Here is a 10,401-nt window from a genome sequence, read left to right on the forward strand (position 1 = left end):
CTCTCAACCAGTTCCTCCGGCTGACCTCACACATCAACACAATGGTACCTGTACCACGAGATTCGTCCCTTTGTCGACCCCATTTACCAGGACACTATTGCCCCCAAACCATCATCAAAAGAGCCAGAACAATTATCTGAAGAAACAAATAATCTAATACCACCAGTTGCCCAAGCCCCGAAATTAGGTGGCAAGGGAAAAGGAAGACGAAAAAAGTCGAAACTAATATTTTTTTTTCGGTAATGCTTTTTTTTCTTTCTTGATTTTCTATAGGATTGTGTAGCAATCATAGTTTTTGTTTTTATGGACTGTAAAGTAACATTTAACTGACTCAATTGTGTACAGTGACAGCTGAATTGATTTCAAAATTTTACCACATTATCATAGTTTTTATAAAATTTTAAGTTCAGTAATAGATATAAATCCAAAGCTAATCTTTAAGCGCGTTTTTCTCAGTTTGTGTCTTTTCCCATTTCGTCATTCAAATTATAGTAACTTATCTCCTATTTAAGATATAACAAAAATTTTAAAAGCCCCTTATTCAGCAAGAACTGAGTTTTAAAGTGGTGACGCCATCTTATAACTTAAGAAAAAGTCATTTGTCATGATTTACCTGTGCCGCATCACATATGCGAAAATGCAAAGATGAGGTAATCGAAAAGATAGGCAAAAGTAAAGACCTACCCATAGCTGTATAGAGGAGGAAGCCCTCTTTTCTAATCAATGTGTGGTTTTCTTTGCACTGAGTGCTAAATAAATTGAAGGACAATGCCAACTTCAAGCAGATTAAAAAAACATTGCTCCCTTTAACATCAGATTTTGCATTATTTTCAGGCCAAAGAAAAGACAATGATGCCCAATTCATCAAAATTGTATTCAAAGGCCCCATTCTCGAATTTCAAAAAAGGATGGAAAATAGCTGAAAAGGAGAAGATAGAGAGTGCCATGTAGAATTTGAAATATATCGGCCAACACTGATGTCCTCAGTTTTATAACACTATAATGTCAGTTTAAATTTAATTACTGGTTGTTTCAGCTACTCTACAATATTCATTATTTGAGACAAATCAAATTTCTTACCTGGCAGGTCAACAAGTTTTGGCAAGGATAGCGGAATTCCGCTATATAGTGGAAGAATGGGGTCTCTGTGTATTATAAGATTCAATTACATCAGTTAATAAGTCGATTCACTATCTTTTTTTTTAGATTAAAAACAAAATTGTTCTACCAATATTCAAAAATCAAAATCATCGCAGAAGATGGGTAATTCTTCAATAACAGAGGACCGAAAATCTTCATTTTCTTGACAAGTCTTTTGATAGTCTTTCTGTTCGTGGTCTGTCTTGGGCTGTACGACATCATCATAACAAGCATCTGTAAAGTCTTGAGGAATGTATAACAGTTGAGAGATCTGATTTTCTGTGGTGCTAACATTATCAATGTCAACGACACTTTCTGACACCTGTGAAATAAGGGAAAAAAAAAGATAAACAACCTCAACAATTTTTTTTTCTTCAAATTTATTTTCACTTGTTAGAAAATACATAATACAAGAGATTGTAAAAACGGAACAAAATAACTTTGTACTTCCTCTGGATTCGACTAAAACAAATGTATAAAAAAAAAAGAAAAAAGAGGCATTGATATAAAATAACATTGTGAAACCTAACATTCTCAGAATGCACTACATTCGTATCTTTTCATTTATATGGTAGACAACATCGCTGCCATCCCATAACCAAACACCCTTTTGTCAATATAGCCAGAAAACTCGTACTTCTTGTCATAAGTCTCAAACCTGAGTCTTCTATTGATAAATGAAGTGAAACCTTTTTTAGCTGAACTAAAAAAAAAGGTGGTTCAGCAGAACTGGTATATATACCTTTCTGAAGGCCATGCAGTGTAGATGCTGCTTCTTGTGATATTTCCATCGAGTCATTCCAAGCATTGCAAGTGCTGACCTCCAAGATTTCATCAAAGGAGCATTTCGGTGAGAACTACAGATATAAAAACATGGCATTGGTATACAAGTAAAAAAAAAAAAAAATATATATATATATATATATATATATATATTTATATATATCAGTGCAGATGGTGACAAAAAAGTGAAAAAGTAGGAAAATGTTGAACGATTGCCTTTAAGCCCCATTTTTACTGCACTAAACCCCACTTTTAGAGCAATTGAGATGATAGACTATCATTGATACTCTAGCTAACTTTTGAGAGTGGGAAACTGCACTTGTGTGTTCCACCGCACATTAACTCTCATTGCTAGCACATTGTTTCGAGTTAATGTAATTTTTAAAAGGAGGAAATTCCTCCTTTGGACTCCAAAATCGCGGATATCCGCAGATCCGAGGAAAACCATCAGCACTATATATATATATTTTTTTATTTTTTTTAATATTTTTTTTTTTTTTTTTATTTATATATAAAACACAACAAACCAATTCCAGAAAACAATAAACTAATGTATTGAAATGAACAGATGGGATGCAAACTAGATAAAACCCATCACACTGAGAAACTGTCAGTACTCTGTTCCATCTAGATAACCATCAAGCTGACCAACAAATAAATGTCACAACTAATAACTCTACGTTACCATACGACCAAAACCCAAAATATCTCGGCGTAATCCTGGACCGGTCCCTCACATATAGGAAACATCGAGAAAATACTGCACATAAACTCCAGAAAAGGAACAGTATTGTTAGAAAACTTGCTGGAACTTCCTGGGGTGCCTCCACATCAGTCCTCAGAACATCCTCTATAGCACTCTGTTACAGTGTAGCAGAATACTGTGCCCCTGTCTGGGCAAGGTCCACTCACACCAAAATAGTAGACTCCGCTCTAAATAACACCATGAGAACAATTTCTGGCACATTGAAATCAACTCCCATCTCGTGGTTACCAATAATGAGCGCAATTGCCCCTCCCCATCTCCGAAGAGAAGAGGCGACACAAAAACAATATCACAAACTGGAGAAAACAGCATCAAATACTCCACTCAGAATAATCACCCAATCAGCCCCCACAACATCACGCCTAAAATCTCGCAAACCGTTCTACAAATCCAAAAAAGAACATTTCGACCTCTCTGATGGCTGGAAAACTGAATGGGAGAAAAACAAACCAAAAAACAGTGATCTAATCGAAGACCCTACAGCAACACCACTCCCAGGTTTCTACACACTAAACAGAAAACAGTGGTCCTCCTGTAACAGACTACGATCTAAACATGGTAGAACAGCATCTAATCTCCACAAATGGAGCTATATAACAACACCAACATGCCAAGCCTGTAACGCTCCAAATTAGGACATCGACCATGTGGTACTTCACTGTCCATCAACATCCATAGAGGGCGGCTATCCTGCTATCCACAAAGCTGATGACGACTACATCAAATGGCTGAATGAGTCGCACTTGGAGGTGTGAAGACCATACGACACTACTACTACTGAGAAAATGCTTTTTTAAAAATGAGTAAATATAGAATATTTCATTAACCCCGACAGTTTTTGCAAACAACTAGACCTCCACTACTACTGGTGTGAGTACCATCTCTGCAGCTGAGTGTCAGATGGAACCCTTGAGGCTCTGTGTGGTTACAGCTTTATTCACCTGCAAAGACCCTGTGGTTATAATGCATTTTGTAAGACACCATAAGACTTTATGGACTTCGAGTGATACAAAAAAGATTTTCCCTTTTCTAAGTGTCACTGCAAATAAAGCGCATTGAGCATTATCTAATTTTGAAAATGCGCTATACAAAGGCCATCTATTATCATTCAAGGTATGGCTTATGTGGTCTTACTCATGGCCTAAATCAAGTTTGAATGTTCACACCAGCTATTGGACACTCTCAGGCAATGTTTGCCCTTAGAACAGACATTTGATTGTAACCCACTGCGTCAATTTGTGTTATGTCAGAATGAAGAAAACTGAGCTTAAAGTCAAAATGGTCAGAGTTAGGAATCAAAGTTGTTTGAAATTTAAGAAACAGAAAACACCTTTTTGGTTTTTGATAACTCAAATTATATAAGTAAAAATTACAAAAGATATTTAAGTGTAAGAGCTGCACAAAGTTGAGTCCTTGGAAAACGCTTTTACTTTCTCATACTGTACTCACGTTTAGAATGGGCACAAAGCTGGTAAATCTTTGACTTGTAGGCGTCATATCTTGTCTTCAATGTTGGCTTGGAACCCTTGTAAGTGCTTTGAGCACATGAAGTGAATATTGTGCTATGTAAAAGTTCAAATAATTTTTGTTTAAAAAAAATAAATATGTACTCAGAGCATGGTCAATGACTGCTAAGCAAATACAATTTTTATCTTTTTTACCTTTTAGAGTCCGGACTAATGATGAGCAGCAGTCCGTTCAGTTTGAGGAGACGCACGGCCTTTGTACAACATTGAGCTCTCTGGAGGGGAGAGGGGAAGTATTCTAGCAACAGACAAAACACAACCACATCAAAACTAGACGCTGGCAGTTGTTGCACTGGGCTTTTTAGTTGTGGTAGTTGTAGGTGATTCAAGATGTCTGATTGAGATTTGCATTGATCTGTTTTGAAATGAGTCTTGTTCTCTTGGCAAGCGATGCTGTTACTAGAAGGGGTGATAATGAGCTTGAGAAAGTCACACTGAAGAACAGTCTGTGGTGGAAACAATAATAGTGAGACATAAATATAATGATAAGTCATAATAATGAAACAAATAAGATAAAAGTTGAAGATGCTGATGAAGATGATAGTGGTTGTGGTTGAAGTAGTGGTAGTGATGATGATGGGGTGGTGGTGTAATGGTAGTGATGATGTGGATTTGGTAGTCGTGGTAGTGATTATGATGTAGTGGTGGTGGTTGTAGTAGTAGTGGCAGTGATGATGATGTGGTGGTTGGAAAGGGGGCGGGGGGGGGGGGGGAATCCTTGGGACAAATTGACCTCACCGGAATTTGACAGAAGTTGCCCGTAACCCGGAATTGTTTGCTCTGGACCCGAGTTTTTTCCTGTGAAACCGGAGTTTTGGCATCACTATGAATATGATGATGACGACGATGAAGACAAATCTAACAATAATGTCAATGAGTTTCTGAATATACCCCCCCCCCCCCCCCCACAATCCCCAACACACACACACATCACACCCCAATAAGAACTTACGCTGTCAGCAGGGTACAGATCCACAGCTACTGGGTCCAAATCGGGATAGGTCCTGAAAGGATTGTAGCAGCTTCCCACATCCAAAAGCTGTAGAGGGGTTGGGTGACTTGAAACATCAATATTGGGAGGTGTGTCAGGTTGATGATATGTTCCTGATGGACTTCCATCCTCTGGCCTGATCTGGCTTGAACTTGAATTGGTTTTAAAAGAATGATGCGCATTTTGGGGGAAACTGGATTGGTCGTGGTTTGAATCTTTAAAGGTAGGACCATCTACAGAGGGTTGACAGCTTAGGACTGGCACATCGCTTGGTCTTAGAAGGAGAAACAAAAATAAATATAAAACGTGCATGGCTTGAATCAAATCTGCTTTTGTTTTCAAATAAATATAACTTAACACAATAAAGTATTCGCTGCTGGCCCTTTCATTGGAAGAATGAATCTCCTCAGGGAAGAATATATTGTGTATTTGTATAGCCAGGGGTGGGGTGGGGGTGGGAATAGAGAAGGTTCCAAATTGTGTTACAAGTATTTTTGAGAACCTCAAATTTTACTGATGTTCTACCTATTTAACGCATGTAAGTAAATACGTAGAACTCTTTTAAGATTTTCTTATCATTTTTTTAAATATCGAAAACAAAAATGAGAGCAAGGCAAGAATGATACAGTTCACATATGTGACATTGCTTGAAACAACTAAATATTTCTTTAAACTAATCATCTATGCGTTTCATACTTATTTCCTGCACACATTTGCAGGTCTGATAACCAAACGTAATTATGGGCTTGCTTTTACTTTTATATTGTTGTAATGGACAAAATCTACATTCGTTTGAGAGTATTTCCATGGCAACAATCACGATTGAGGTTCCTTGCTTATACTGTGTTTATCCCCCCTTGATTGTCTACGACCCGTCCCGACTATAATATTCAATAATAAAAGAGGGGTAATCGATTTAATTCCTTATGCGTTCTAACAATAAAAAGGGTAGCGTCTCTTGAATTGTGGGCTCCAATTTACAAATTGGCTTTATTTTCTCGTGAGTTTGACAGAGCTTTGTATTAAAACCTTTACACCGTCAGCTCGCCAAAACGATAACACCAGAGGGGGAAAAAGACAATATCGTTCCGAATGGGAAACAAAATTTGGATCTAACTTTAAATTGAGCTTTTATATAGCGCAATATCCACTAAACTTGCTCAAATCGCTTTACAAGGTGTCCCTGACCAACAGCAACACTTAACATGTAGGACATGACACGACGCCTGTTAGGCGATATTACATTTTTTTTCGGACAGAGACAACGCTGTAAACGACCAAATACTCATTTTACACCCGATTACTGTGAGAGAATGGAATGTGAGTAAAGAGTCTTTTCCAACTATGCCTCCCGATCCGAAAGCGAGTGTCATACTACAAAACCATATGGCCGCACAACAGTCTTAACCGTCGAGTAGTTAAGAAGTTTGAATTACCGCTTATGAAAATAATTTTGACCCCATAAACACGTTTATACGGACATCCAAGGTTCGAGCTTATAATTTATCCGTCAACGGGTAAAACGTTCTGCTGTCGTGGTGTCTATCCCTCATTAACGAGTCAACTGGAAGGTGCTGTTTCGAAGCTTGTGTTTTGGAAATACCTGTAAAATCCCAAGCATCGCTTTGTTGAGAGCTGTAGACGTAAGGGTTAACGAGGGTGAATGTGGTCGAACTATGGCCTTGCCCGCGTCTCGGAGTAAAGTGTTACCCACAACTCGGGCTATGCATTCAATGTGTCATCGGGGGTTTTCCTCATTAGAAACGCGATGCTAAGTTGTGATTTAGCATTTAAATTTAAGACAATCGAGCTGGAATTTTGACTGGGGGAGGTAAGAAGAAGAGAAAGGCTTGTTTGTCTGTTTTTATTAGTTTAACTTTAACAAGGCGTGTCACACTTTACGGTTATAATATAAACAAGAAAATTATATAGATGGATGGAATAAGATGGGACAATCACAAGATTTTAGTGCAACAGTAGCGTCTTGTTTGTTTTGTTTTGTTTTTAAGGGTTTTACGGCGCTTACAACACATTAAGGTCATATCAGCGCCAGTAAAAAGGAAGAAAATGGGATAGTAAAAAGTTCTAGAATTACAATTAAAGCACAAAAGAAAAGGTGAGACAAAGGGGAATGGGTTCAAATAGGGAACAGATGTAGATTCCAAGAGCACACCATCAAAGTACTTCAGTTTGAGATCACTAAAAGTCTCATCCAGACACAAGCACAGGACCCCATTAAGAGGAATACTCAAATGTTTTATAAATCATACATAATATAAAGAAACATAATGCAGTGCATAACAGAGAGATGATTTACAAGGAAAAAAATATCATCTCCCAAAACAATAACTGTGCATTCGACTGTTTCCCTCCCATCTAGGACTCCGGCCTGGGCCAAGACAAAACCATGTAATCTCATTCCAAGACAAAAAAGACAGAAAGCATGTTGGAAAACACATATAGGGGGGTAGAAGACACAGTATGTACCTCCCTGTCGACTATGGGAGGTAGTAGCGTTTTGGACTCGGAATAGGACCCTGAAATGCAAGACGCATCAGTTCAACCAGCCAGTGATAAAGCACTGCGGTGGCATGCTCTTTCCAGGAAAGGAAATTGGATTCAATTGTCTGATGTCACGCCGCCCGGCAACGGCGGCCATCTTGGTTCTAAACAAAGAAAATCTGAACTTTTTATTATTCATGCTGGCTAGAACTTTTCATATGTCTTGTGATCAGAATGTGTAAAAGTCAAAACATGAAATTTATGTGTTTTTTTTTTCTCCTCCGGATACGCTTTTATGCTCGTCGGAGAAATATTTCACAAGGGCGTCCGCCATTGTTCCGATAGTTTAGAGCCAGCTACTAGGTTACCATGCGCCGTTTACGAGGGAAGTGACGTTACGACTGTTGAAGAGTATTTCGCACACATTTTTCGTTACCATGTCCGCTTGATATTAAATTCGAAGCCCCCCCCCCCCCCCCCCCCCCCCCCCGGTGTAAAGCAGCCATTGCTTTTATAAAAAAAAAAAAAAAAAAAAAAAAAAAAAAACAAACAAAAAAAAAAAGTAAAAAAAAAATACAAAACAAAGGAATAATCGCCTGGCAGGTTTCATGTTTTGTCCTATTCGTGACCAATCATCTCAAGATGGTATAACGTCGGGGTGAACCCGAGGCTTCAAAGTCAGTTTTAGGCTTAACGTATAGCTTGAGGTAAAATAAATGTTCATTAACATTTTAACAAATTTAAACTTTATACTTTTGATTACGTTGACGCTAACTCAAATTTCCTAATCAAGTGAATTTCAACAAGTAGATATCTCTTGCTTGTCAAGTAGAAAAGGGACATTAGTATTAGTATTTTATCTCCATCTATTTCTGATACGACATTGACATCAGTTTCCAATTGCAACAGCGAAACTCTGTTCGAAGAATATACGTTCTATAAAGAACATACAGAATTAAGTTGTTCTCTCCCTCCAGCCCATGCCTTTAAGAGATCAATAAAGAAGGAATTGGAATTGTTTCATGCCGCCGACGTGCGCTTATTTGCAGGTCTGATAACCCAATTGCCTATGGGCTCATTGTTGTAATGGAAATCTAAAAAAAAAAAATTTAAAAAAAATGACGCTAAATATTGCCCATTATAACAATGTTAAACTAGGCCCATAAGTGGGTTCGGATGTCCGACCTGCATATATGTACACGTCGCTTCATGCACATAGAGGTCGTTTTCAAAAAGCTTAGATTCAAAAGTACAGCAACAAAATGAATCAGTAACGTTAACCTGTATTTAACCAAAGACCTTGAATGTTATGTTACGTAAAACAAACCTCATTCTGACTTTTTTGTTTTATTTTGTTTTTATCAAAAACAGGTTTGATAACAGAACGCAATCAGGGACTTAATTTAACGTTGCAATGGAGTCTATTTTTTACATTGGTTTGAGAGTATTTCTATTACAACAATGAAAATTGCCCCAAAAAATTGGTGTTATCAGACCTTCAAATAAGTAAGGTTGTCCAAAACCCATTCATCGTAAGTGTGACGTCACTGATTCGCCCTTCGGTGGCATCCAATCAGAGGACGCTACTGGGTCCAATTTAATATTTGATTTCATCTTACGCGACCTTAATTAATTGGTTTCTTTTTTTTTTTTTTGGTTAAAAATTAGACGACGAGTAAATTCTGTTTCAGAACGAATGCTCATTTCGTTTTGTCTGACGGAAGTAGCTAGTGTTCTCTGCACGAGAACCCAAATAACATTGGTGTCTATTAGGGTTAAATTATACAACCGTGTGTGGTATTTGAGCATATCATTTGATGGCATAACATTATTATCTCATCATGAGTCAGATTTACTCCCTTTATCTTTATCTCCATCTCACCATCGGCGTGCCAAGAAGACTGTATTTTTTTTTAAAGTCAGGTCACAGAAAGGATTAACTGGACATAACGAATAAATCATATTCATATGATCAAAACCATAACTCACTCAATCCAAAAGATTTTTGCTACTTTTCAAAATTGGAAAAAAAATTGTAATAAAAATGAGCATGTACATAGATAGTTTAATTCAACTACCATCAACATATAAAAACTAGAAACAAAAGCTTTGATACTACGCCTATAATTTGTCTCTGAAAAATGTAATAAATAGGCATGGGGTAAAAGTAACCCAGTTTAACGGATATAGTCGGTGTTAGGGTTGAGTGAGATAATCAAACACGCAGCAACATTACCACCAAACATCAACAACAATCAAATAGATTTAACCCCCCCCCCCCCCACCCCTCCAAAGATACAAAATAAACTCTAGACAAGAAATATCCTTACGTAGACTTACCCTTTCCTTAAAGATAATTGAATTTATTAACAAAACCCAAACTCTTCCTTTTGCGTAAAGAAAAGAAAAAAAAAAACCCACGAAAAACAAACAAACCAAAAACAGCTTATTGGTATTTCATATTTGTTTATCGTTGAAAAATAAAAAGGAATGTTATTGAAATTAAAATAAACGACCAGGCCAGACCCCACTGAACCCAAGTGACTGTGTGTGTGTGTGTGTGTGTGTGTGTGTGTGTGTGTGTGTGTGTGTGTGTGTACGTGCGTGTGTGTGTGTGTGTCACGACTAGAGCTGCTTGTCCAAACAAATTGCCCGAGGTGCAAAGGTTTGCACACCCGATTATTTTCTATCTC

The 10,401-nt window shown here is 37.6% G+C and overlaps 1 protein-coding gene across 1 annotated transcript in view; it reads right to left on the minus strand.

Moving 5' to 3' along the window:
* Positions 1 to 246: 246 nt before the first annotated feature.
* Positions 247 to 10,401, minus strand: part of LOC144974564 (S-adenosylmethionine sensor upstream of mTORC1-like) — a 33,754-nt gene continuing 23,599 nt past the window's right edge. The window contains exons 4-7 of the mRNA XM_078917554.1: positions 5,168 to 5,480; positions 4,351 to 4,661; positions 1,883 to 1,997; positions 247 to 1,462 (exon numbers count right to left, since the gene is read on the minus strand). Of these exons, the coding sequence (XP_078773680.1) occupies positions 1,235 to 1,462; positions 1,883 to 1,997; positions 4,351 to 4,661; positions 5,168 to 5,480 (967 nt within the window). The 3' untranslated portion in view covers positions 247 to 1,234. The remainder of the gene's footprint in view (positions 1,463 to 1,882; positions 1,998 to 4,350; positions 4,662 to 5,167; positions 5,481 to 10,401) is intronic.

Source organism: Berghia stephanieae, chromosome 6, assembly GCF_034508935.2.
Source record: "Berghia stephanieae isolate SIO BIC M18660-M18661 chromosome 6, UCSD_Bste_1.3, whole genome shotgun sequence".
NCBI lineage: Eukaryota > Metazoa > Mollusca > Gastropoda > Nudibranchia > Aeolidiidae > Berghia > Berghia stephanieae.